Below are 26890 nucleotides of genomic sequence, written 5' to 3'. Positions count from 1 at the left end.
TTTTAAAAAAGAGAGAGAGAGAGAACCACCTTTGTCTCATATGCCATTTGAGAATGTACTTAACATCTCTCAGCCTCATTTATTCAATTAGCAACTGTTTATTGGCTACCTCAGTGTCTTCTTTGTGAAAATAGATATCATAGTATCTACCTCATATGATTGCTGGGAGAATTTACTGGGATTATGTGTACAGCTTCCAATACAGTGCCCAGAATAGAATTCTTGCAATGCCTGTGAGTTAATACAAACATGCTTTCTGGGGCACCTGGGTGGGCTCAGTTCATTAACCATCCAACTCAGTTTTGGCTGAGGCCATGATATCAGGGTCTCGGGATCGAACTCCATATGGGGCTCTGTGTTAAGTTCGGAGTCTCTTGGGATTCTCTCTCTCCTTCTCCCTCTGCCCCTCCCCCCATGCTTGAGCATGTGCATGCAAGCTCTCTTTCTCTATCTCAAATAAATAATAAATAAATAAATAAAATATTTTTTTAAATGATGCTTTCCTCAAAGAAGAGAGTAAAGTAGGAACAATACTTTAAGGAACATATTGTCAATGTCTTCCTAAATTAAATGGGCTATTATGTATCTTCCATAATTAAAGAAGAATTAGGACTTGCACAAATAAAACAGTCATTAAGATCATTTTCCAGATTCAGTCATTATCATGAAAAGTTGTTGAACACCAGGCCTGTGATGCTAAAGGCCAAGTCAAACATCGAGCCTCCACCAGTAGGACCAAGATACCCACGACAGATGCCTGGTCTCATCGTGTTTATTCCCTTGTCCAAAAGGCCAGTGCTTAAAGTCCAAGTTTAGAGACAGTTAAAGTTTAGCCTTTTTTCCTTATGGGTTTAAATGAATATGGTCGTAACTGAAATAAAATGACCTGTATGGCTGTCTGCTTCTCCCAGTGGACCAGAACCTCTTACATTTTGCTGAGACTATGCCTTGTTATTATGGCTTTTGCAGCATCTAGCTCAGTGCTTGGCCCTTAGCAGGCCCTCAAATATCTGAAGAGAAATGCACTCTCAGTTTGCTGAGTTATGTCACTGGATGATCATCTGATCAGTTGTAGGATGGAACTGACCGATTAGAACACCCTCTGCCCCGGTCCATCCATTCTTCCAGTGCTTCGCCTCAGGCATTACGAGCCCTGTGCTCACAGGGAAAAAGTCCTGGAGAGGGTTTTTTTGCGGATGGGATTCATTCTCTTTTGTTGTTTCTCCCACCTAGAAGTTGTTTGTTCCCCTGTGCTACATCTAAACCCGCCACTCTTATTTAGGGCAGCTGCAGACTGCCCCGGGTGCCCTCCTTGGGTTTAGACCCATGGGACTGGTGTGTGGGTTTCATTTCAGAACTCAAGCCCAAGCGTCTTCCTGCAAGGCGAGCGTGGATACCCACACAGCGGCAAAACACTGGCACCGCGTCTTTCTGAGCGCCCTAAGGGGCTCAGCACTTGGAGTCTGAAATGCTCACCTACTGTGAGATGCACGGGCTTCTTCTGGGAGGGCCGGCCACCGTACAGGTACAGATCAAAGCGACGCTCCACTCTCCAGTCTGATAAGAGCTGCTTGTTTGTGCTGAAAAGAACACCGGGGTTTCCATTGATGTTGCACAGCCAAATAGGTAATTTGGGGGTCTTTAGCATGCTGCCCACCTGGAAGGGAAGGGGGAAATGTAGATGAACATACAGATTTGGCTGCATCAAGGCAGATGCTGATTCGTCATCGTAATCAAAAAGCAGCTCAGAGGCTTCTCGTTGCAGGTGCAAGTGTGCGGGGCACTCTGCGTGCCGTGAGATCTGAAGCGAAGGCTTTGTGGTGAGCGAGTTTACATGCATGAGTGCTGTGGTGTCACCGGGATGCTGCAGAGTGGGCACAGCCCCATGGGGGACATGGAGGCACCCCACGTTTGGAGTTGGGCTTGGAAGTTAAGTAAAGAATAATAGATCAACTAAGACATAAGTTTAGGGCTGGAATAAGAGAACTTCAACTTGTCTTCATCATTGACTGGTATATTTACTCATGTGCCCAAGATAGGACAGTACTTCATTCAGCAGGTGGTCAGACTTCTGGAAATGCCATTTAGAATATTTAGAGAATATTTAGAATATAGACATGGAGAATATTTTGAATGGAGGAAAGAGCTTCCAGGAAGTGAGGGGAAAACACAGACATACATATAACATTCATACATAGACACACATACCTGCATGTTAACACGCACATCAGATGTGAAGATGTACCAAGAGCTGAGCATCCTAGGTTAGCATTACAATAATAATATTAAATTTGCACCTTTAACTAGTTTATCTAGCTTTTGCAGGCAACTATCTGTTCAGCCTTGGATTCTCATAGCTAGTGAATTAGACGGACAAGAGTACCACTCTGAGAGGCACCTTCTGTAGCCCCAAGAACCTGATATTAAAGTGCATTTCCATGTGTGATAGCGACCATTTTGTTTAAAGAGACAAGAAAGCACATATTTCTTAAAAGGTTGTCATCAAAACTTGTTAATGTTAAAAACTACTTTTTTCTATGTGAAGACATAATTATGAACTACACAGGCAACAACAACAACAACATTTTCACGTGATACCAGGGAGAGCTGTTGGACCCTCAGCCTTGGCGTGTCTGCCTGTAGCCAAAGGGTCCAATTCTGCTTCTTTTCTCCGTTCAGTCCTTTTTAGAGTTGTCCTGTATGTTCAGGAACAAATTCTGTTTTATGGAAAATCCAGCTTTGAAAAATTATCACATTTCATAAACCCACGTATTAAAGGCTAATAACTTGACATTTGGATTTCTCAATAGTTCTATTCAAATCTCTTCGTTTTGCTTTACATTCTTCAGTTGTGGGTGAGGGGGTGACTCGGAAATGCTTTTGTCTTTAAGATTTTCGCTTTTCAGCTACCATAGGAAAAACGTATCGCTGTATTTGAAAGACACAAACTCTGTTTTAGTTAGTAGTTTAAAAATGCAGTCCAAGCCTAGCGCCTTAATTTGGACATGTTCATAGTCGTTGCAGGATTTGCTTATCTACTCACAGGAGAACTAGCCCCTCTGCGCTGAGTATAATATGAGCATCTCACATACCAAACGGCAAGTCGCCCACAGGCTACGTTGGAAATAAAACACAGAGGACATGCCATGGAAGCCAACGAATGTGTTTACATTCCAAGAATCCACCCACAAGTTCCAAATAACATTGTAACCATTCATTAGTTATAAAACAAGCACTTTCTTTTTTATGCCTTCTTGCTTCGGCACCTTGTGTATTCAGGTTAGATGTGACCAAAATAAGATCTGCAGGACATGGAATTATTAAAGTTTGAAAACTTAAATAAGCTAATGAGGAAATTTAGGGCCGTTTGCAAGAAAATGTCGCTTCTTTTGCAACCCAAAAGAATTGAATTTGGGCTGACTTCCCACCAATGAAGTTCCCTGTAAATTACATCTGGGTGGATGTAATAGAACACAGACATGTAAGATATTGTTTCTCAGAGTTTTTATAATGTAGGCAAAATTCAGCAGGCACTTGGGTAACTCTCTAGGAGGTGCTGACACCACACTGTTGTTACTTTCGACAACAATGCAGTAGTTTCCTCTTCTGAACCCAAAGCTACTCAAGATTTTATTAGAGTAGGAGGAAGATGTAGCAGTTAGAATACAACAATCTCCCACACCCAAAGTAACCATACAGAGACTGCACACTGGGCAGGCAGAGCCTCACCTGCCTTCAGAGATTCTAGTAGAAAAGAAAACGGCATTCCTGACTGCCAGGGTAGTTTGGCTATTAACTCTAAGAGGCAAGCCTTAAGATTATAGCTGAGAGCACACCTGGTTTAAAGTGAGCCCGAAAAAAATAAAATGAAGCCCCTCCCACTTAAATGCCACCAAACGTTATCTCCCCTTCTTTTCCTAGTAGACCCCATCATGTATTTGACTGGAACTTCCAATGAAGACTTTGTATCGCTTTTGGGTAGACAGTGCATCAGCTAACCTCCACCCCCAAAAGCCACATTCTAAATATGTTTTATTGGTGAAATTCCGCCAATGCAGAATTTGTGTGTGTCGCCTTGTGTTGCCATGGTAAAAAAGGAAATTAACTGGTGATACAGTAGTGCTATAAATAAAATACCTTTCTCCTTAAGTTCACTCATTGTGTAATAAGGCCAGTGTTCCATGCAGCAATCAAGCCTCTCATGACATGTATCCTTAGAGGATACAGCCAGTGTAAAACTATAAGTACAGGACGAAAGATGGACAAATTCTAAACACCACAGGGCAAGGATTGAATCCATGTAATTCTTTTTTTTTTTTTTTTTTGGCCATCTAGAACAATGGCTCTTAGAATGTTTGCATAATGAGCTTAATATTGCAAGTCCCAAGGGCCTAGTTTGGTAATGGGAGTGGAAGAAAGGTGTTGGAGATTTGTGCTTTCTTCCCTGATTCCTGGTGACAATTCGAATGTGTGACTGTGGAATGTCTGGCTCTCCTCTCTGCACCTGGAGCACAGAGTGCCTGTAACTCCCCTGGACGAGTTTGCAGGTATGTTGTCTTGTTGGCCCAGGTGCTACCTAAGCAACTGGGGGAGGGGGGCAGGGGTTGCCGGCTGGAGCGCCGTGGGCGGAGCTTCACAGGGCACTTTTCTGGTTGGATTTCTTCCTACTAGTCTCTTGCAAGGGAATTTAAAGAGGGAAGAGGGTATGGCCGGGATGGTGGTGTGCTCTGCCAGGGCTGCCGGGGGAGTCGTTTCAGCAATACCTAAATGACTTAAGTCCCTTCTAAAAATCAGAGTTGATTTTTCTTCTCCATGGCAGGTGCGAAGATAATGTGAACCTCCTAAGGCTTTCCAGATGGTGTTAGACTCAAACTGCTTTATGTTCTCACTTAGGTATTGGAACCTCACACTCAAACCTGTACCTTCAAATAGAAAAGTGACGGGAGGCTTCAAAATAGTGCCTCAGCTTGTGGGTAGCTGGCTGTGTTCCGCAGGAACTGTCAGTCTGGTGGGCTCTGGGGGGCTTGCCGTGGTATCTAATGAGAACTCCATTTTTTTTTTTTTTTAAATCTCACCCACTGGGCTGTGACATTGCGATTGAAAGACGTGTGTTTTTGCAGTTTCTGCAATTTTATCCCAGAGTAAGAAGAGATTTACTTTAGGAAGACAGATGTAGCATCATAAGATGGATTTCACCTGGACAGCAGGATCTTTTAGCATGTTGGGTTTTTTGTTTTTTTTTTTAATTCTGAAACCTTTCTTATATTCGATTTTATTATCAGTGGATACATGTAATCCTCCGATTTGCAGCCTCACCCCAGGCAGGAGCCGCTATATACCCATACAGCCCCTAAGTACCCGTTTGGCACATTCAGGAGTCCTGGGCAGAGGAGTTACCCTGCTCAGAGCAAAAAGGAAGGGGTTTGACCATGGGGGTCTTCGATCCAGTGATACAGAGAGCACTGTTCTGGAACCCCATCTAGGTCTTTCTGAGCAGACTTCTGCTGTGTAAGGTATTTCAGTTCTACGATAGAATACTCTGAAATATGAGGCTTCAGATACATTGAGGTCACGTGCATCTTCTGTTAGCGCCTCTCAGTACTACCAAGTGTGTCCTTCGGTAGTATACCTGACAGACACGGTCTGACAAACCAGCAGGTGAGGGGGGGCAGATACATTTCAGAGGGTGTGCCCCAAGTACGTGTTACTCATAGTCACCTCCAACTCACAAGGATTTTCACCTATAAGTCAATGTATAAATTTCTAGCTTCTGGAGTCATGCTTTCCAAAACCTAACCATGGTATTGCCACCATCTAAATGTTAGAGTCTAGGGTGCCTGCAGTTGCTTGAGCATCCAACTCTTGATTCTGGCCTGGGTCACGATCTCAGGGTGTTGGGATCAAGTCCCGCTTTGGGCTCTGAGTTTGGTGGGGAATCTGAGGGAGGATTCTCTTTTCTTCTGCCCCTCCCCTGCCCACACAAGTGTTCTCTCTCTCTCTCTCAAATAAAAATAAATAAATCTTTTTAAAAAATAAATATTAGAGGGGTGCCTGAGTGGCTGAGTGGGTTCAGCATCTGCATTCGGCTCAGGTCATGATCCCAGGGTCCTGGGATCGAGTCCCACATTGGGCTCCTTGTTCAGTGAGGAACCTGCTTCTCCTTCTCCCTCTGCCTTCCCCGTCAGCCCCACTCATGCTTGTTCGCTCGCTCTCTCAAATAAATAAATAGAATCTTTAAAAATAAATAAATAAATAAATAAGTGTATGTTAGAATCTAACATCAGTGTACTTACAACAGATTATAGATGACATGATACAAATCTATATCTATATGTAAATATGAAGATATGATAGATTATAAAAGCATTCATGATAGAGTATAATCCAAAAACTGGCATTTTGTATTGATGACTTTACTAGAAGACAAGAAAGATGGTAATGACAGACAGCACGGCCCGGTGGGCAGAGCCTGGGTTCTGATGAGGGTGGAGCAGGCATCCTAACCCTGACTCTGACACCTTACTGGGGGCCAAGGGCAAGTGCCCACACCTTGCTCCGTCTGGGTTTTCTCAGGTCTAAAATCAATGGTCAAACCACGGACACTGGACTGAAACTAACACTTCCACCTTTGAGTGGAAGCAGGGATTAGATGAAATAAGGAATCCTTGAGAATGAATGGCTCAGAGAGAGCCTAGCACACAGGGTGTGCTCTGTACAAGAGGCTGTTAGCACTACAATGAACAAATAAGCTTCATATAGACTTCTTTAATCACCATCTCCAGGAATAGTGAAAAATATATCTAAAATTATATATATATAAAACATAATTATAGATATGATTACTTGAGTAATATAGATGAGTAATGGATTGCTTTTTATCCCCAAATAATGAGCAGATAGAGAAAGGATAAAAAAGCCCCTTCCAATAAAACTTTATATGTATACATGTATATATGTCTATTTATTCATAAAGCGGGTCTATTATATTCATATAGCTCAGCAGTTCAAGTAAGAAAACTAGCCACCAGCCAGCATTTGCTCTTTAATACATTTGTTCTGAAACCAAACTCCAAGTGCATGACAGAGACAACATAATAAACATCCTCGGGGTTTTAAGCCATTAGTGTACAATTGCAGGCAATTTTCACTGAGGGCAGGACTCTTAGGAGTCTCCCTGGAGAGGGAACACAGCGTCCAAGAAGGAAGGCTGAAAAGTCACATGAGTCCCTTTCTGAAAGGACAAGAGCATTGTAGATATGACTTCTATGTAGATTTTAAAGTGAACGCGAGCAGTTTCCATGCTGTGCCCTACTTCCGATTTATGAGTGAGCATTTACACATTGGTCCTGTTGTCTGGTCCATTTTGCCACATTAATCACTTTCTCAGTAGGAAAGCTCTTACTTGTTACCTCATGCCTTGGCCTTTTGGCTTACTTTAAGGTCCTGACAAACATCCGCTTTATTACTGGAGGGTACTTTGGGCTCTGCAGGTAATTTTCTGTGAAGCATGATTTAGCAGCTCTACTGGGCTGAGCTGACTTGTGTAGAAAAAAATGTGCTCCGGAGAAAATGGTAGTGCTGGATCTCTGTGAATTCTTGACTCTTTGAGGCATGCACTCTCTTTCTCTCAGTCTCTCGCTCTCTCTCTCTCCCTTTCTGTGGCATCTCCTTTGACATGGTCCCTTTTCTCAGAGCCACTTAGTAGCTCTTTAGCAGACACCTACTTAATTTTAATTTAAGATAAGGTTGGAGACTGGTCCCTAAAGCCTTGCAGGTGTTTACAGGAGCAGAAGGCTGTCACCGCTTGAAAGAAAATAGTCGTTCCTGTGATGTTAGTTGCAATAGCTAGTTTTCCAATTCTGCATACGTGGATTTAATCAGTTAGGTCTAAGGAGAGTTTTTGCCCTTCCTTTAAAGCATTAGCTTGGCCAAGGCAATTCTGTCCCCCCAGAGAATGTTTGGTAGGGTCTGAAGACATTGTTGGTTGTCACATCGAGGGGCAGAGCTAGAGGCATCTAGGGGGTGGAGACCAGGAATTCTGCCAGATACCTCACAATGCACAGGAGAGCTCCCACTACAAGCACATTCTCCAGTCTGAAATGTCAGTCGCGCTGAGGTTGAGCAGTCCTGATCTAGAACAGAAGTTTCTAAACCTGGCTGCCCATAAGAATCTCTTGTGGGCTTTAAAATCCTAATGCTCAGATGCTCTCTAGACCAAATGCAATAGGGACATTGGCTAGGACTGGCTATGCAATTGTAGTCCAGTGCAAAATGAAAACATGGAGACCCTCATTCAAAAATTAGTAAGAATTTAAAGGGATGACAGGAGAGCATTAAACTGAGGGCAGGGTCTTCTGAGTGTGGGGCCCTGTGTGCCCACTCTGGTCCTTCACACATGAAGCTGATGGTGTTCAGGGGGATGACCTGGGCATTGGTAGTTTTAAAAGTTCTCAAAGTGGGCCAATGACTTTAACAGACCTCTCGTAAAACGAAATATACAGATTGCAATTGAGCATATGCAAAGATGTTCCACATCCCATATATCCGGGAAATGAGAATGAAAAGAGCAATGAGATACCATGATGCCCCCCTGAGAATGGCCAAAATCCAGAACACTGACAACACCAAATGCTGGTGAAGATGTACAGTGAGGAAGCCTCACTCGGTGCTGGTGGGAAGGCAAGAATGAACAGCCACCATGGAAGACAGCTGGGCAGTTTCTTACGAAACTAAACACTTGGGGTGCCTGGGTGGCTCAGTGGGTTAAGCCTCTCCCTTTGGCTCAGGTCATGATCTCAGGGTCCTGGGTTTGAGCCTTGTATCGGGCTCTCTGCTCAGCAGGGAGCCTGCTTCCACCCCCGCAGCCCCCACCTGCCTCTCTGCCTACTTGTGATCTCTCTCTCTGTGTCAGATAAATAAATACATTCTTAAAAAGAAAGAAAGAAAGAAAGAAAGAAAGAAAATTAAAAAAACAAAACAAAACCAAAAAAACCCTGAACGCTTTTGTCATATATCCAGCAGTCATGATCCCTGGTTATCTGTCTAAAGATGGTAAAACCCTACGTCCACATAAAAACCTGCACACAGATGTTTATAGCAGCTTCATTCATATTTCCCCAAACCTGGAATCAACCAAGATGTCTTTTGTAGGTGAATGGAAAAATACACCTTGGTACATCTATGGAGTATTACTTAGGTAATGAAATATTATTCAGCACTCTAAAGAAATGAGCAATTGAGCTGTGAAAAGACAGTGAAGAACCTTGAACTTATATATTACTAAGTGAAAGAAGCCAGTCTGAAAAGGCTACGTACTTTATCATTCCACCATGTGACATTCTGGAAAAGGTAGAACCATAGATGATGGTAGAAAGAGGAGTTGTTGCTTTGGAGGGGGGGAGAGAGGGATGAGGAGAGCATGGAGGATTTTAGGTCAGTGCAACTACTCTGTATCATGCTGTAAGGGTGGACACATGTCATTATACATTTGTCCGAATCCATACGGTACACAACACCGAGATGATAATGTAAACTGTGGACTTTGGATAATCACGATGTGTCACCATAGGCTCACCAACGTGACAAACATGCCAGTTCCGGTGGGGGATGTTGATAATGGGGGAGGCTATGCATGTGTGGGGGCAGGGGATCTATGGGAAATCTCTGTACCTTACACTTAATTCTGTTGAGGAAAAAAACTGCTCTAAAATATAAAATGATTAGAAAACCAAACTCTCCAGATGATTTCAGTGCGCAGCCAGTACAGAGCACTGTTCTCCATCATTTACTGCCTAGAGCCTTCCCCGGACGGTCAGTGTGTGTGCAAGTACTGGCCCATGTGTGACTCATCTTTGTATCTGGACACAGAGCCTCACAATTAGGAGAAGATCAATGAACATGGCCTTTATCATCCATTATAAGCTTATATGTGTCCAGGTCACTCTGCTCTCCAACAGGCTTTGGCATTCATGATCTAGTTTGCTCTTCACATCTGTCGCGTGTTGCAGAACAGGACACGAGCCTGAGATGAGGAAACCACTGTAGAGAGGGTGAGTGCCCGGCCCAAGTCACACCCCATGAGGGGCAGCAGGGCAGAACCTCCAGGTTTTCAGGTCAGGGCCGCTCCCTGCATGTTACGGTAGGTACCCCCTCACTTATATTCCGGGTTTCCAAAGCACGGCGCAAGTGCCATTTGGTGGCCTGTGGCAGGAAGCCAGTAGCCCAGGGGTAAGCTTTAAACAAAATCTGTATATTTACTTCTTTGAAGCATTAGGGGGGAGAAAATAATGAGCACGTCAAGTCCGTGGCTTGTATTACTGCTGCAGAAATGGTTATATTCAAATTTTTAAAGTGAGTTGATTTAAAGAAAAATATTAATCAAATAATAGCAGAGCGTGCAGCAGGTGTGGAGCTGTGACAAAGCCGTGAATTACCTGTGCCGATGACTGAAATTGGAGAAACGCTGCTTTAAATCTCAGTAGTTTATAATGAGAATAGAGTGAAATCGTGTGAAAGAGCTTTGTAATAATCATAGACAAAGGAGTCAAATTACAACTGTTGCCTTTGTGACCCCTGCTCCTTGAAACTTGCTCCTCCTGTGTCCGGCCATTTTTCTCCAAACTAAGTCTTGGCCTGTTACCGGGCTGGGAGAGGTGAGGAGTGCTTGACCGTGACTGCCAAGTGACCGTGTGTGGTTGAAAAAAAAAAAGAGAGAGAGAAATAGGTAACGTGAAGTCTAGAGTTCTCTTCTTTGTGGCTTAGTTTTCCTGTTTATTCTAGATCTATCAAATCCTAAAATGAGTTCCCAGATTATCTAAAACCAAGTGATTGGGAATTTTATAGCAGTAACAAATCCCTTCTCTGTCCCGGGTATATTCTCAGTATGGTCTTTCCCACCTGTGCCGTGGAACTCTTGGCATCCTTTGAATGTGACGAAGGACGTACATTCGTTGGCACATACAGATATCTGTGTTAAATGATAGAAATCGGGTTTCCATAGAGTAAGCATAGGACATATTTATATACGAAAGAAAAAGAAAAGGAAGCATTGCTGCAAGGATTGACTCTTCTGGGTGATGGGAATGGGTTCATTTTTTTAACTGGTAGCTTCTCTGTTGCTTCTTGTTTTTTCTGTGAGGGGCCTGGATTCCAAAGTCAAGGAATAATAAGCAAACTCTGAACACGCTTGTATGCAAAATGTACTTAATTCTGCTGTGGTCAAGCTCTACTTCTCTGGTGCCCTCAGCTACATGGTTTGCAGGTATAACAGGATGCGGTTTTCATGAATAAGGCATCGCGGCTGAAGCCAGCAGCAGGAGGGGAGACAAGTGAAGCTCTGGGTGTAAAGGGATCTTTTAAAGCCTGAAGTCTCGTGCAACGTACAGGATTTTGAGCTGAACTGGGAGGGTGAAGGACAGAACAGGCACTGAGCAGCAAGGCTCTCTTTTGGTGCTGGTGGCTGGGAGGGGGGGGGGGGTGGGGGGGCAGGTGAAGGGCTTGGGGGGAGGGGTAATTCCTATTGAATTACATCCCAGCTAATTTCCTGGCCACTCCAGAGAAGCGTGGCTTTTCACGGAACCCACCTTGCCTTGCCTTCCCTGGGTTTTGGGATGGAGATCTTTGTGAAAATATCACAGAAGCATCTTAGATTTGCGGTTTGGGGTGGGTCTGTTTGCTTTCTCACCCTCTCTCCTGTTTGTTTCTGCGGAATCACATCTTACTTAATTCTCTGATTATTTTTTTCAATGGCACATTCTATTTTCTGCTTGTTAGAGGTTGTAAATCTCCTGGGCTGGAAATCTTTTTGAGAAGAATTTAAGAGGGAGTGGGGCAGAAGGCTTTCTTCCCCAGTGATTTTTTTTTTTTTTTAACTTTAAGCAAGGGATAGAAAATATGTATTTATTTGCATCAACAAAGATTTGGGAAGATACCCATGGGCTGCTGAGAATATTGATTTCTGAGAAGGAGGCCTGTAGCTGGATGGAGATGGGTGGGAGGTAGGCAGGAATATAGTATAGGACAATGTTAGCTCAGATTTTCATTGCCTTAATATAGAGACTGAAAAAAATACCCAAACACTGACACTCTGGTCGTGTACTTGAGAACCCAAACACACTCACCTGAGAAAGTCTATCATCCTCTGAGACATCCTTACACCACCGCAAATACCCGACCTCACTTCGGGTCAGGACTCCATGTAATATTTCCTGCGACTCTCCCCTCTGATAGCCATTGAAGACATTTGGGCTGGCTCTTCCGGTCAGAATCATGTTCAAAACTGCCTAGATGATATAGTTCGCAAATGTTTACATTTTAGGTAGCGACGACAGAAGGACTGAATTTCTTTTTTCTTTTAATAATCACTAAAAAATTTTACCAGTTTTCCTTAAAAGAATGAAATGACATAATAGCTAATTAAGGAAAAGCAGGTCACGGACATTTGGTAGGGTTTAAGCAGAACTCGAGTGACTTTGTTCCTTCAGCCATACCCCAGAGAACCTCACGTGCCCCACTCAGATCTCTTTGCTCTCCTTCCCTTTCCATTTCTTTTAGACTCTGCTTTCCATAGTTGGGATTTAAGAAGCAGTACATGAAGCTGTTGTTACAGTACTTTTCTTTCCATTACTAGGGATTCCTGGTGGGCTTTGTCAAGGTATTTTCTAACAGGTCTGTAGAATCTCAGGGATGTGGGGCTCTCAGAGGTAAACTGGGAAGACCATGGTGGAAATTGGAAGGTAGCCTCTGGTAACAAACTCAGGGGAGCATCTTCTTAGTCTTTCAAAGATAACTCGATTACTCATCACTTCAGGAGAGAATATGCTTAAGGGGGGGGGGGGGAGCCTATTTCAGATTCTACAATAGAAAGGCAAAGCCTCCCAACTTACCTGCCTGCACAGGAAACTCCCAGCACTTGGTTGTAGCAGATGAGTGGTGGAAGCATCCAGGTCCTTCTGAAGCCTGTGGAATGCGAGATGCATCAGCCTTCGGTCAGAGACAACGACTGCAGCAGCAACCTGCAGCCTCTCCTTCCTCCACCTCCCAGCACAGAGCAGCGGTTGAGTGTGCCCTCCCGTGTGCCTCTCACCTTCTCGTCTCTCACTAGAAAAGCCTCTGGGATGGAGGCTGCAGAGGTGATGGGGAAAAGCTAGGGATGCTGCTGGGGGAAGCTGCTGATGAGGGTAAGGGAGAAGGCTGAAGTGACAGATTCATACGTGTGTATGCTGGACGCAGGAGAAACTGTTTGCTCTGAGTGACAAGGCATGCTTGGCTTAGGACAGTGACACATGACCACTCCAGAGGGTGCTGGCCCAAGACTGAGTTGAACAGACTGTTCAAGTGAAAAATACCAGTTTGGGGGTGAAGCCCATTTCCTGACTGTGTCACCGGGGAGCAGGGGTGGCGGTCCTACCCTGGACCGTGTGAAGCCAGGGTGGAATGGGGCTCCAGCTCTCTCGGGAGAGGTGCTGAGTACTGGCGTGTGAGCTGTCATGTGTTCTTGAAGGAACCTATTCACAGGACTGGAGGTCATACGCTTCTGTGAATGGAACTGAAAACTTCAGTCAAGCACCATGAGTGCCTTGGTGACATCAGATATAATTCAGGGCAGCATTGCCCCAAGTGTGGCGTGATTTAAAAAATAAATGAAAAAATATATATATCTATGAAAAAATATATATAATAATGTGCTTAATACATTTTTCTTTTGTACAGCAAATACATGATTAAAAGGATATGGGGGGGCCTGGGTGGCTCAGTGGGTTCAGCCTCTGCCTTCCGTTCAGGTCATGGTCTCAGGATCCTGGGATGGAGCCCTGCATTGGGCTCTCTGCTCAGCAGGGAGCCTGCTTCCCCCCACCCCACCCCACCCCCCTCTGCCTGCCTCTGTGCCTCCTTGTGATCTCTCGCTCTCTGTGTCAAAATAAATAAATAAATAAAAGGATATGGATGTTTAGGAAGAAGTTAATATCTAAATATATGATTTAAAGTAAGCTGTTAAGCAAATAATAATACAGACCACAAAAATATGATGACGTTGTGCAAAAGGCAAGTGTTCGGAATGCTGCTTTCGGGCTTGTAACTCTTCCTCCCAGGAGGCTCTCTATCTCTGACTCTCAAGAGGTTACCTTCCTTTCACAGCCCGGAAGGAAGTCCATTTCTTCTAAGAAGCCTTCCTTGACTAGTCTGTCAGCTGGGGACCCTTCCTCCTCTAGAAACCCCTACGACTCCTTGTCTTTACGCCTCACTTGGTACATGAATTACCACCTGTGCCACGCTCAGTATCTCTGTGTATATACGTCCTATTTTTCCCAGAGCCGATCCTGCAGGTCAGGCCATCTCTTTTATTTGTTATTTCCCATGGTGCCAAGAACAGGGCTTTGCATATCACAGAGACAAAATAAATATCTGTGAATTTTCTTGTGTCTATAAATCATAAAACAGTTTTATCATGACAATTATGCAAATATGTTTTGGAGTTATCTGTCCGTCTTTATGACCACCAGAACAAGGAAGCCACCACTGTCCTAGAAAAGCAGAATCAAACCTTCCTGATGATATCTACTCACTCGTTATTATGGCCAAACTGACTATAGAAAAGGGTGAAGCAACAGAAGAACATCGACTAGAAAAAAACTGTACTCATGTTTCCACCAGGGCATGAAAATATTTCCCAATGCGAGAGGACATCCCTTCTGTGATCGCAGAGCAATAGGAAGTGCCTGTGCAGATATTCATTGAATTTACCTTTCAAATGTTCTGGAGAAGATTAGGCTATAAAGAAACAAGATGACACCATGGCTTCCTTCCCCTTTGAACTGTTTGGGGGGGACAAAAAGAAAAAAAAAAAAAGCATGTTTGGCTAATAGCAATGCACTTATGTCTATCTCTAGTCATGTATTCAGGATTTATACCCAAGAAGCTAGAAAAGCTGCTAATAGGACAGTTTCCCTGGGTCATCTTCACCCTCAAACGCATCCTGCTGCATTTCAGGCACTGTCGTTCTCTTGCTTTTTGACCTCTTTTTCTTTCCTCCATATCTGTCACGTGGCTGTCTTTGAATTCTGGCTCAGGTGTAGTGTATCCTTCCTCTCCATGTTTCCGGCGTCGATCCTTAGCCCAGGCCCTCTGTGTGCTCTTGGCTGGCGCCCATCCCAGCCTCTCCCTGGTGGGGGCATCCCTCCCTCCTCATTGCCTCAGGGGAGCAGAGATGCTTTATAGAAATAGATCTGTAACTCCTAGATCTGGAGTTACACAGATCTAGGTTCAAAACAGTTCTACTCTCACTCCCAGTTACTGACATGCTTGAGTTTCACTCTCCTCATCTACCATTGCAGATAAAGTACAGATTTGTTGCAAAAGTTAAATGGCATCTTGCACAGTACCCGCCTTCGTGCTTGGAACATGCAAGAACCAAGCAAAATTAGTATCCGTCCCTCTTTAAGGCACTGCTCCCCTGTCTCTTCTCTGGTCCAGGTTATTTTTTCTGCTCACAAGTTTCCAAAGGTGCCCCGTGATCTCCAGGATCAAATCCAAATTGCCCAAGCCACATTCAGGTAGTAGGCCTTAGCTTTATGTCAATTCTCTGCCTGCTGAAAACTAGCGCCTTGGCTGCCTTTCAAGGTTCCCAGGGTTAAAACCTCTCCTTTAAAGGCACTGTATCAGGAAGGCTTCCACTAAAATGCAGGTGCTTTCCCTTTTATGGATTAATTTGTCCCCTTCACGCTCTGTGAACTGGCAGAGGCAGGACCCTCAGGCGAAACAAATTCCAGTGCCATAGGAGCCAGAGAGGAACCCAAATGGGTGTCCTGCAGAGTGTGAGAGAAATGGGGGAAGGTGGGCCCTGAGGCAAACCGGGATGCTGGCCTATCAGTTTCCTATTACTTCCTATTACTGCCGTAACAAATCACCACAGACTTGGTGACGCAAAACAACCCAAATTCATTGTCTTATGGTCTCATAGTCTGGAAAGTTCAACATGAGTGTCACTTCTTGAGTTTGATTCAAACTGCTGGCCAGCCTGTGTTTCTTCTGCAGGCTTTATGGGCCATGCTGTTCACTTCCTTTTCCAGCTTCTTCTTCTTCTTCTTCTTCTCCTTTTTTTTAGATTTTTATTTATTTATTTGAGAGAGAGAGAAAGAGAACCTGAGTGGGGAGGAGAAGCAGAGGGAGAAGGAGATTCCCCGGTAAGCAGGGAGTGATGCCAGGCCCAATTCAAGGACTCCAGGCTCACAACCTATGCTGAAGGCAGAGGCTTAAGCAACTGAGCCACCCAGACGCCCCCCTTTTTCCAGTTTCTAGAAGCTGTCCTTATCCATGGCTCATGATCCCACATTGTGACCAAAGATGGTATCCCTCTTCTCTCTCTGCTTCTCCCCTCACACCTATTTCTTTCTCCTGACATCTACTTTCCCTATAAGCCTCTTCTTATTAATTGGGCCCACCAGGAAAATTCAGGATAATCCCCCTATTTTAAGATCTTCAACTTAGGGGCACCTGGGTGGCTCACTGGGTTGGGGCCTCTGCCTTCAGCTTGGGTCGTGGTCCCGGAGTCCTGGGATCGAGTCCCGCATCTCTGCTCAGCGGGGAGCCTGCTTCCCCGCCCCCCTCTCTCTGCCTGCCTCTCTGCCTACTTGTGATCTCTGTCAAATAAATAAATAAAATCTTTAAAAAAAAAAAGTCTTCAACTTAATCACATCTGCAAAGCCCTTTGACCTGGCAAGTGGCATCAACAAGTTTCTCACAACTTGTCCAAGGGGAGTCAGGCCCCCATGTCAGTTAATTTGAGGACATGCTAGAAGATAGGGCTAATGCAGCCAGATTTTCTGATTTGGGGGGAAAAGCTAAAAAATCTGTTTTTTTATGTGGAATTTCCTGATTGTTTTTGACAGTTGCTAAGTCAAATTTTTAAAAATACAACACGGTGTGGGCTACTGCTGCCAATCGCATGTGATGGGTATATTCGTTTCCTAGGACTGCTGAAACAAATTGCCAGAAATCTGAAGGGCTTAAAATAATGGGAATTTGTTCTGGCACAGTTACGGAAGCTGGACATCTGAAATCAAGGTGTCAGAGCATGGCCACGCTCTCGCTGAGGGCCATAGGGAAGGATCCTTCCTGGCATCTTGGAGTTTCTGGTGGAATGTGGTGACTTGTCGGCTGCATCACTCCTGTCTGTCTGCCTGCTTTATCCCATGGTGTTCTCCCTGCATGTCTGTGTCTGTGTCCACATTGCCCTTTTCTTCTAAAGATACCATGGGACGCCTGGGTGGCTCAGTGGGTTAAAGCCTCTGCCTTCAGCTCAGGTCATGATCCCAGGGTCCTGGGATCGAGCCCCGAGTCGGGCTTTCTGCTTGGCAGGGAGCCTGCTTCCTCCCCCCCTCCCCCTGCCTGCCTCTCTGCCTACTTGTGATTTCTCTCTCTCTCTCTGTCAAATAAATAAAATCTTAAAAAAGGAAAAAAAAAAATGATACCAGTCCCTGGAGTAGAGCTGAGCCTAATTCAGCATGCCTCCTTCTTCACTTGATTACATTTGCAAAGACCTCCTTTCCAAATAAGATCACCTCCACAAGCACGGGGGGTTAGGACTTGCCCATATCTTCTTGGGGGATGAAATTCAGGTCTTGAATTTCAGGGGAATGAAAGTCAGATAGGTCTTGCTATCCACACTTAGCTCTCAGAGCTCCATCTTGAGATTTCTGTCTCAAGGTGGGACGCAGGAATGGGACATGGGACTGGTGCATCTTGAATGGGCTTTGGTAATGGTCTAGGGTCGGGGTTCATTGTAATGGGCAGTCCCTGGTTGGGGATGCCCTTGAAAGAAGCATCAGGCATGAAGCCAACGCTGCCCCAGGGAGGCTGTGGTGACAGTCAGCACGGGTCTGTCTGACCCGGGAAGCCCTGCTGTGCCATGCTCACCCATGCCATGCGGTCTGCCCCTGCTTTGGGTCCGTATTGCTGATCCCAGCTTGACTCTCAGTCTTTAGTGTGCACGGCTCCGACCCTCTGATTCTCCACTCTGGCTGCACTGAGGAAGCCCTTGCGGATGTGGGGGCCCTTCCAAGTGAATCAGACTACCCCAGGCCTGAGTGCAGCACACAGAAGACAAAGAGGAAAGGGCTTGCCTCTCTTTGCTGGAAGGCTCCTTTCTTACATGGTCCTCTCTCTCTGAGTCACCCCGTCAAACCTCTCCTGCCCACAACAGAGTCCCTAAGCCGGCTTCTAACTTAATATTCCATGTCAGATATTAAAAATCTATCATCTATCATGTGGGTTTCTTAGTTTTTATATTGAGGCTGCCACAAATAACCGTAAATTTAGTAGTTTAAATAATACAAATTTTGAAACTCCAATAACACTGTATGTTAACTAGGCTAGAATTAAAATTAAACACTTAATAAAATATAATACAAACTTACTGTCTTACAGTTCTGGAGGTCAACAGTCCAAAATGGGTCTAACTGAGCCAAAATCGAGATGTCAGCAGGCCTGCTAGGGGCTCAGGGAGAGAATCTGTTTCCGTGTCTCTTACAGCTTCTGGTGGCCCTGTGCCCCCATCCCCCATTTGCAGCTTCAAAGGCAGCAAGGGCAGGTGACGCTGCTCTCTCATCACACCCTCAGACTTCCTCGTCTGTCTTCTCCCGTATTTCAGGGCCCTTGTGATTACCTCGGGCCCACCTGGGTAATCCAGAGAACCCACCCTATTTTAAAGCATTGGATCATGGCCCGGCGTTGTTGAATCTCGGTGTTGTGCACCTGAAGCTAATATAACGTGGAATGTCACCTACACTTAGATAACATAAATTTTTAAAAATGAAAAAATTAAGTCATCTGATTAGCCACCTTAATCCCCCTTTTCTCTGAAGGTTCCAAGGGGTAGGGTATGGACATCTTTGTGCGGGGTGGGGGAGGGGGACATTCTTCTGCCGGCCACACAGACCTATGAGATGGCGGGGGAGGTAGGCTTCAGGTAACCAACCAGTCTAATCAAGATCGTAGGGCCAGGGGCACCTGGGTGGCTCAGTGGGTTAAAGCCTCTGCCTTCGGCTCAGGTCATGATCCCGGGGTCTGGGGATGGAGCCCCACATCGGGCTCTCTGCTCAGCAGGGAGCCTGCTTCCTTTCCTCTCTCTCTGCCTGCCTCTCTGCCTACCTGTGATTTCTGTCTGTCAAAAAAAAAAAAAAAAAAAAAAAAACTTTAAAAAAAAAAAAAAAGATCGTAGGGCCAATGTGTGGCTGAGAACTCATGCTGGAGCTTTCTGCCTTTATTGCCTTCGGAAGGAACAGAGCGATGAGTTTCATGGAACACATTTCCCCCTTCTGTATAATCCATACTTGCATGGCTTCATGGTAACCCTGCTAACTGTCCTCTTTTACCCCTTAGGGTTCTGATTCTTTAGATATGCAGCATTCATTCCTTTCCCCGCAAAGGAATCTTAAAAGAGCACCTTAGATTAGCACTGTCCCATTCTGGGAAGTGGGCAAGAGCCATGGCCACCAGAAGGACACTGTGTGGAAGGTGCTGGTAGAACAGTTGAAACAGGGCCACGTCTCTCAGACCAGAAGTCCTTTCCTTGGAGTCACTGTGAATGGTCATTTTGGTACCTTAGACTAGGGCCTTAGTTGTTGAACGTTTTTATGTTTTATCCATTAGATGAGGCAAGACTGCTTTGACATATTCTCTTTCCACAAAAGAAATCTTGGCATATGCCCTCTATAGTATTATTCTCTGGGTTTGATTAGTCAGGGACAAAGAGGCAATTGTGAGTGGCCTGTGTGTGAGCTGGCCTCTTTTTAGGCTGTGGGAGGGAGAGGCGGGCTTCTCTTTCTCTCATTCAGCCCTTTCTTAGCTTTCAAAATGACCTGGTTTTCTTAATAAGCATCATTAGAAATACACTTTGGAAAAGAAAGAAGATTCCTGTAAGATCAGTTCAACATAAAGGAATTATCTCAACACTTAAGCACTTACACATTGTAAATGATCATAGATGAATCTCTCAGTGGCTTCTTTCTCTGAAAGTTCAAACAGCTGGAGCTATAAATCAGGAATAGAAGATAAAAATGAAAAGGAAGATGAAAGCTACATCCATACGATGTCAACTTACTGTTATTTCCTCAAGGGAGCTTTTTGTTTCATTGCAGAGTCACACGGCTAAAACTAGCCATATTATCTGATACAAGGCCATGTAAAACAGACATAGTGAGAGTGGATGGCCTGGCCTTATTTTTCCATTCCTAAGTTTTAAACCAATATGATATCTTGAGCCATAAGACCATAAACATATTTTTTTCCTCATAGGTAGAACTCAGCAAAGTTTAAGATAGTGGTTACGGAAATGCCGTCTATAATTTCAGGCATGGGATTTTTTTTTTTTTTAAGATTTTATTTATTTATTTGACAGAGATCGTAAGTAGGCTGAGAGGCAGGCAGAGAGAGAGGGGAGGAAGCAGGCTCCCCGCTGAGCAGAGAGCCTGTGCGGGGCTCAATCCCAGGACCTTGAGATCGTGACCTAAGCCAAAGGCAGAGGCTTTAAATCACTGAGCCACCAGGGCGCCCCAGGCATGGGATATTTTTGATTGTGGTGAATTCCGGAAGAAAAAATTCACAGCAGGATTCTCTCCTAAGGCTGCCTGAATCACTTACACCCTTCCTTGGTCCCTACCTCCTTTGGAAGATGCCTTTGACCACATTGGACTCTTCGAGGAGTATGGATGAGACCTCGTCTTCATTTCCATGTTGAATCCAGTACCCTCTTAGGCTTCACTGGCCCTTTATTTGGCAGAAAGGGCGGGGGTGCACTTACCCGCTCTGTGAAATCATCTCCCGAGTAGTCAGGAGTCGAGAGGACATGAGTGTCCTCGGTGACAAGACAGACAGTGGCCTTCTCAGCAGCTCCCGCCATCCACAGGATGCCAGCCAGTGCTGTAGCCAGGCCCTGGTCCTGCTCCCGTTTGCTTACTGCACATAAACTACAGCACAGGAATTTGGGTAGGAAAACAGGGGCATGAACAGTCACCAAGACGAATGTGAGGTGTCTCCACCTTGAAGTCCCCTTCTGAACCCCAGGTGGGTCTGTTTGGTTCCTTCCTCAACCTACCCTGTGAGAATGTCACAGAGGACCTGTTTTTACTCTATCACGGGAACTGGCATCCTCACATAGTATTTCTCTTCGTGATCTTAGCCAGTGCTGCCCTGTGAGTCATCACCCCGCTTGAGTCCCCACCGATGTCCCCTCCCCTGAACTCCAGCAGAGACTGAGCGAAACTTCTAACCCCAATGACAGGGCCTTTACGAGGGTGACCCTAAACAATCCTTGCAGTGTTACTTCCCCAGCGTTATTTTGTAAACCCCCTGTCCCACAGGACCAGTACCCTGAACATACTTCCTACCTTCCACCTCCGTGCCTTTGCGTGCCCTGGTGCACCTTTAATGGGCTATTCTTATCTGTCCTGCCCACGACTCACTGGAGACTCACCTTATGTCACCCTCACTGACTTGTAGCTTAGGCACCTGCCACTCCCTCCCCCCAGCATTATTCTAAGGGTTTCACACATGTCACCTCATTTCATCCACACTTTAACCTTGTGAAGTAGTTACTGCTGTTCCTTGCATTTTAGAGAAGAAGAAAGAAAAAGAGGTTGAATGATTGGCCCCTGGTCTTTCACCCTGAAAGTGGTAGAGCAGTGACCTGAAATCAGGCGGCCTTGCTCCTACTCCCTGCTCTTCACCACGATAGTCTAGGCTGTCAGCATTTCCCGGGGAAATGGGAGCCAGTCTTTATGTGGTAGACCTTTACTAGGCTGGCTTTCTAAATGTTTAACACAGACAACTGTTAGAGAAACACATGATAGGGGTTCACGAATGAACTCAACCATGGTATCTATCATTCTTCTGGCCCTGTGATGATACAGAATCGAGTTCCAAGGAGTTTCATACTCCAAAACTCTAGTGTGAGGAAGTGGATGAGAATAAAACAAAGTGCTTTGACCGTGCAGGAGAAGGAGACAGGACTTCTGAGCAAGAAGGTTCAGGAAGTCTTCGCGGGGCAGGTCTATGAGACGGTTCCTCGTTACCACATAGTTAATATTTTCTGCACGCCAGGTCCTGTGCTAAGTGCTTTATGTGTGTAGCAAGTGTGTGTGTTTCATCTAGATTCCTTGAGGTCCCTTTTACTTAGTTGGTAGACAACTCCCCCAGCTGCTTTGAGGGACTGCTACTCATGGCTCCTACTTTTCAGCTTTCTCTGAAGAGCTGGAGTCACCTTGCCTGGGAGTGATTATGAGTTTGGCCTGCCTTTCAAGGCAGGGGTCAAAGCCAATGGCCAGGTGGGAAGCACAAAGGTCCCACTTCCTTCTTTGAAAATGGGGCAGCTGAGGTTGCAGAGCTCACATGGGATCAGACTGAGGCTGGATATCGCTGCAGACCACATTCTTCTGCTTCTTCCCTTTCCTGCTTCCCTCTTACAGCTCCTGAGGGCCAAAGGGGAGCGATTCTTGCCACTCCAACATATGCCTCTTTGGCATACTGATTATTTTAAACTGGTTATTTAAAAACAAAAACAAAAACAAACTACAGACTCAAGGGAAGTTCTGAAACTCAGAAGCTAGCTTTTTGTAAAAGACATTTTAAGGGAAATCTCCATTTTTAAGGGTGTTTCCCTCACTGGAGGAGGGGGATGGCTCTAAATCTTTAGAAACTCCTATCAGTAGAGAATGCACAGATGTAAATCTACAAAACAACTTTACCCTTGTTTACTGTGCTTTTCCTGGTAACCTCTCATAACAGAATCCCCACCCCCAACACCTTCTTTGGTCTTTCACTAAAGATGGTATTTAAGGCGATGCCTTTGGCTATGCCTTTGGTATTTAAGGTGATGCCTTTGGTTACTCAATTTTCTTGGGTTTCTCCTAGGTATACAGGATATATACATGTTATTAAACTTCTGTTTGTTTTTCTCTTGTTAATCTCTCTAATGTCAGGTTAATTATTAGACCAGCCAAAGAAGCTAGAAGGGTAAAAGAACTTTTTCCCTTTCCAACAGGACATTCCCTTCACAAATCACTTGTATAAAGAATTTCCACCTCTTGCTCTGTCAGGAAACTGCATTTCATGATCTTAGAAAAATTATACATTTAGTTCCTGTTTTGAGGGATAACTTATCCTGCTGAGGGTGGATATATACCTTTTACTTATTTATATTTTTTCTAATATCAAGCATAGAGCTTTGCACATGATGAGGTTTGTTGACTTCTAAGTAAAGCCATTTGAACTGATTTTCTTAAATAGGCAACGACCAAAAACTGTACTTTGCCAGCCTGGTGAAATAGGAGAACTAATCCTTCATTTATCAGGGTTTTTTAGAAAGCAGCCCTTTTGTTCCTCCTTGAAATTGTTAGTTTGGGGTTTCCCACATCAAATATTGTCAAGTAAGCCCACCTGAGACCAGGTGCACCGCTTTACTTGACAAGAGGATCTGCCACGGAGCATAAGAACTGTCAACATTATCCTGGCAGCCATTGAGAGTGGCTCCAGGAGAGTCCTCCCCAGCCACCAAATCCAGTCCCTCTGGGAGAACCAGAGCCATTTTGGTTTCGTGAGATAAGTTCCCTTCCTGAGGCCACCCGGGGAATTTTCCCTAGTGACTATTTGGCAAACAAAGGTTCTTATGAGATGGTTAATTCTCTCAAGTGGGCCCCTTACCTCTGAAGGTTACAGTCTTTTTCCTTCCCGGTAAACAACAAGTGTTTGATGATGGATCCTTGTACAGCCATCTGAATGCTTCGGGCACCTCCCTGAAACGGGGAAGATGAATAGTGAGGCATGTGAGGGTTGGGAGCAGGGCTTTACAATTGTGCTGGAACCCCATGGGGCCAACATGACAAAGGAGAACTCTTGGAAATGGATGCCATCTATTCCTTGCAGCCCTTTTCCTGCTGGTATATAGCATCCCTCAGCTGAGCGAAGGGACACCGTACTATGTACGCGGGCTCTGGTCAAATGCCATGGCTGGACCAGAATCTGCAACAACCACCTTCTTTGTGGAACCCTGTAGACTGGCACCTGGGAACATGGGTCCTTCTCCACCCTACCTCTGCCATGCTCCCGCTTCATATCCAGCTTTTATACTTGGAGGATGTCAGGAATTTTTGGCTAGTCCTTGAAATTCTGTGTGACTAGTAATTGAGGACATGAATTACTGAGCTTTTAAACAAGCCAGGAAGGAGCTCCTGGATCTCCTGCCTTCACATCCTCAGGGATACATAGAACTTGGAGAGAAGAGCCAGGAAAACTAGAATTGGGGAGGGCAGGGTGTATCGGGGCGAGGCATGGAGGGAAGGAGGTTGAGACTTTGCTATATCCTGACACTGAGCTATAATTTTAAACAGCCTCTTATCATTTACGGTTAAATTTTAAATTATATGAAACACGCTTCTACAAATGATTATAATGAAAACATATATTCTTATGGATGAGAATAGAAGGACATATGGATAGGGAATATGGAATCAGAATATTTAAAAATTTTTGCCTATTATTACCTTTCCTACTTCCAAAGCAAAAGCCAGGTCAGAAAAAGGATCATGGAAACCGAAATAGGCCTTTTTCCAGTCATAGCTGAAGACTTGCATGGCATTTCCAAAGATGGTCTGCCGTAACTTCTGAGGAGAGGGGAAATAAAGGATTCAAACAAAGATAATTCTTCTTAGACACATTGCTTATCAAACAGCCTTAAGTAAGGTGGTAAACCTGTGGAGGTAGGCCTGTCCCTTTCCTACATTCTGGTTTACGTTTTATCTTATTCCCTGTCTTAACTGTACAGTCTTGTGCAAAAGAGTCACACCAGGTTCACTTAGACTATTTTTTTTTTAAAGAGTTTATTTATTTACTTGAGAGAGAGAGAGAACAGTGGGGAGAGGAGCCGAGGGAGAGGGAAAAGCAGACTCCCTGCTGGGCGGGGAGTGCAATGTGGGGCTCAATCCCAGGACCCTGAGATTACGGGGCCACTTAACTGACTGAGCCACCCAGGCACCCCTAGACTCTTTCATCCTGAAGGCTCAGTGTGTCAACTTTGTACCTTGTTGTCCCCATCTGTCTCACCCTCCATTGCCAGCCATCTCTCCTTCATGACTTGCAGTCCACCATGGGCTGCTGCTCTGCCTCTGTGCCTCTTGTCCCTATCTATAGCCTTGACTCTGCAGCCCCTACCCCTCCCATCTTTGAGTCTTTCTCAATTGCTCTAGAAACAAGAAACAGACAGGACTCCGTGTTTCTAGCCTGAGTGCAATATTGATTTAAATGATAAATCATTTAAATAATCACCCAGGGATGCTTGGGTGGCCCGGTGAAGCAGCTGCCTTCGGCTCAGGTCATGATCCCAGCGTCCTGGGATCGAGTCCCACATCAGGCTCCTTGCTCTGCAGGGAGCCTGCTTCTCCCTCTGACTCTGCCTGCCGCTCTGTCTGCCTGTGCTCGCTCTCGCTCGCTCTCTCTCTGACAAATAAATAAAATCTTTAAAATAAATAAATAAATAAATAAATGATACTAAGCAAGCATTCTTTGTTCTTGTGCCCCCAAATCTTTAAGGTTTTCCTGGACACTCTATAGCATGTTGAGATTGGAGAGGGTCTTCTAGAGCTTTCCAGAAAAAAATAAGCCTTTATAAGCCAAACACATGAAAAAAAAGGGAATGCATTCATAATCTGGGCCGTGTTCGTTATTTAGCATGTGATTGGTCCTATGTGGGATATAGATATGTAAAAAGTCCAATATCCCACAACTATATACAAGATAGAATGTGTAAAGTTCTGTAGGTACAAAGTAGCTTGAGAGAACAGAAGAAGGAGAACTTCTGACTGGAGCACTCAAGAAGGCTTCCTGGAAGAGGTAGTATTTGAACTGGGCCAGCAAATGGCATCTAGCACTTATTGAGCATTTTCTATGCACCAGGCACTGGCCTGAGTGCTTTATGTTCATTATGTTTATTTAATTCTTTGAGGTAAGTACTCTTATTATTCCCCCTTTCACCAAGAAGTATTTGACTACGTCTCCCAGCTGGTAGAAACAGCTGGGCTTTGAGTCCATTCCAACATCACTACTCTGCCTTCCCGGCTTTGAGTGGGTATCATCCTATGATTGCTCTCCTTTTTGGTTGACAATCATTATTAAATTGATATCTTTAATTAGCCTGACCTACTCTTTTATACCTTGAAAAATATCTATTTAATAAGGACACTTCATATCACATCTTTAACTGGGAATCAAAATCATTTGCCATATAGAAAAAAATAATGGAAATAAAACAATGTTATTGACTTAGGCTAGAAACCGTTGCCTATGAAATGCCTGACCTCACATTCTTTTTAATTAGAAAAGGAAGTTGGAAGTGTTAAAAGAGGTGTCAACATGTGTACCCCTTACAGAGTCTTTCTCCGGGGTCTCCCAGAGTGAAGAAGGAGCTAATTTTCCCACAAGGTGACTCAGTCTATTTAATGTGCTACTTAATGACACATCCTTAAAAGCACTCATGCTCCAGCAGAGGCACATATCGCACACTTTGGGACAGACCACACAGTGGCCTATTGCCTATAATGGAGGGGAGGCTAGGTGGAGAAGATCGGCAAACACACACATACACACACACACACTCACACACACACACACACGTAGAGTACCCAGAGCATCCAGGGAGAGGAGACGTTGTGAAGTGTGCATGTGTATGCACGTATGTGTGTGTTCCAGAACCATGGGGCAGGAAGTCTATGCAAGTTGAGACTGGAAAGTACCACAGGGTGGATCCTGGAAGCCTTCACATTCACACATTCACAGCCTATCACATTCACACATTCACAGCCAGCTGAAGAGTGTGGACAAAAGAACAGGCAGCCATTAGGTCCAG

General features: G+C 44.7%; 1 protein-coding gene across 1 annotated transcript in view; it reads right to left on the bottom strand.

Moving 5' to 3' along the window:
* MINDY4B (MINDY family member 4B) overlaps positions 1 to 26890 on the bottom strand; it is a 35652-nt gene that overhangs the window by 1159 nt on the left and 7603 nt on the right. The window contains exons 4-11 of the mRNA XM_059388348.1: positions 24534 to 24653; positions 23695 to 23786; positions 20798 to 20963; positions 19963 to 20028; positions 14743 to 14813; positions 12885 to 12957; positions 12120 to 12281; positions 1477 to 1657 (exon numbers count right to left, since the gene is read on the bottom strand). Of these exons, the coding sequence (XP_059244331.1) occupies positions 1477 to 1657; positions 12120 to 12281; positions 12885 to 12957; positions 14743 to 14813; positions 19963 to 20028; positions 20798 to 20963; positions 23695 to 23786; positions 24534 to 24653 (931 nt within the window). The remainder of the gene's footprint in view (positions 1 to 1476; positions 1658 to 12119; positions 12282 to 12884; positions 12958 to 14742; positions 14814 to 19962; positions 20029 to 20797; positions 20964 to 23694; positions 23787 to 24533; positions 24654 to 26890) is intronic.

Source organism: Mustela nigripes, chromosome 2 (genome assembly GCF_022355385.1).
Source record: "Mustela nigripes isolate SB6536 chromosome 2, MUSNIG.SB6536, whole genome shotgun sequence".
Lineage (NCBI taxonomy): Eukaryota > Metazoa > Chordata > Mammalia > Carnivora > Mustelidae > Mustela > Mustela nigripes.
This window is presented reverse-complemented; position numbering and strand designations above follow the sequence as displayed.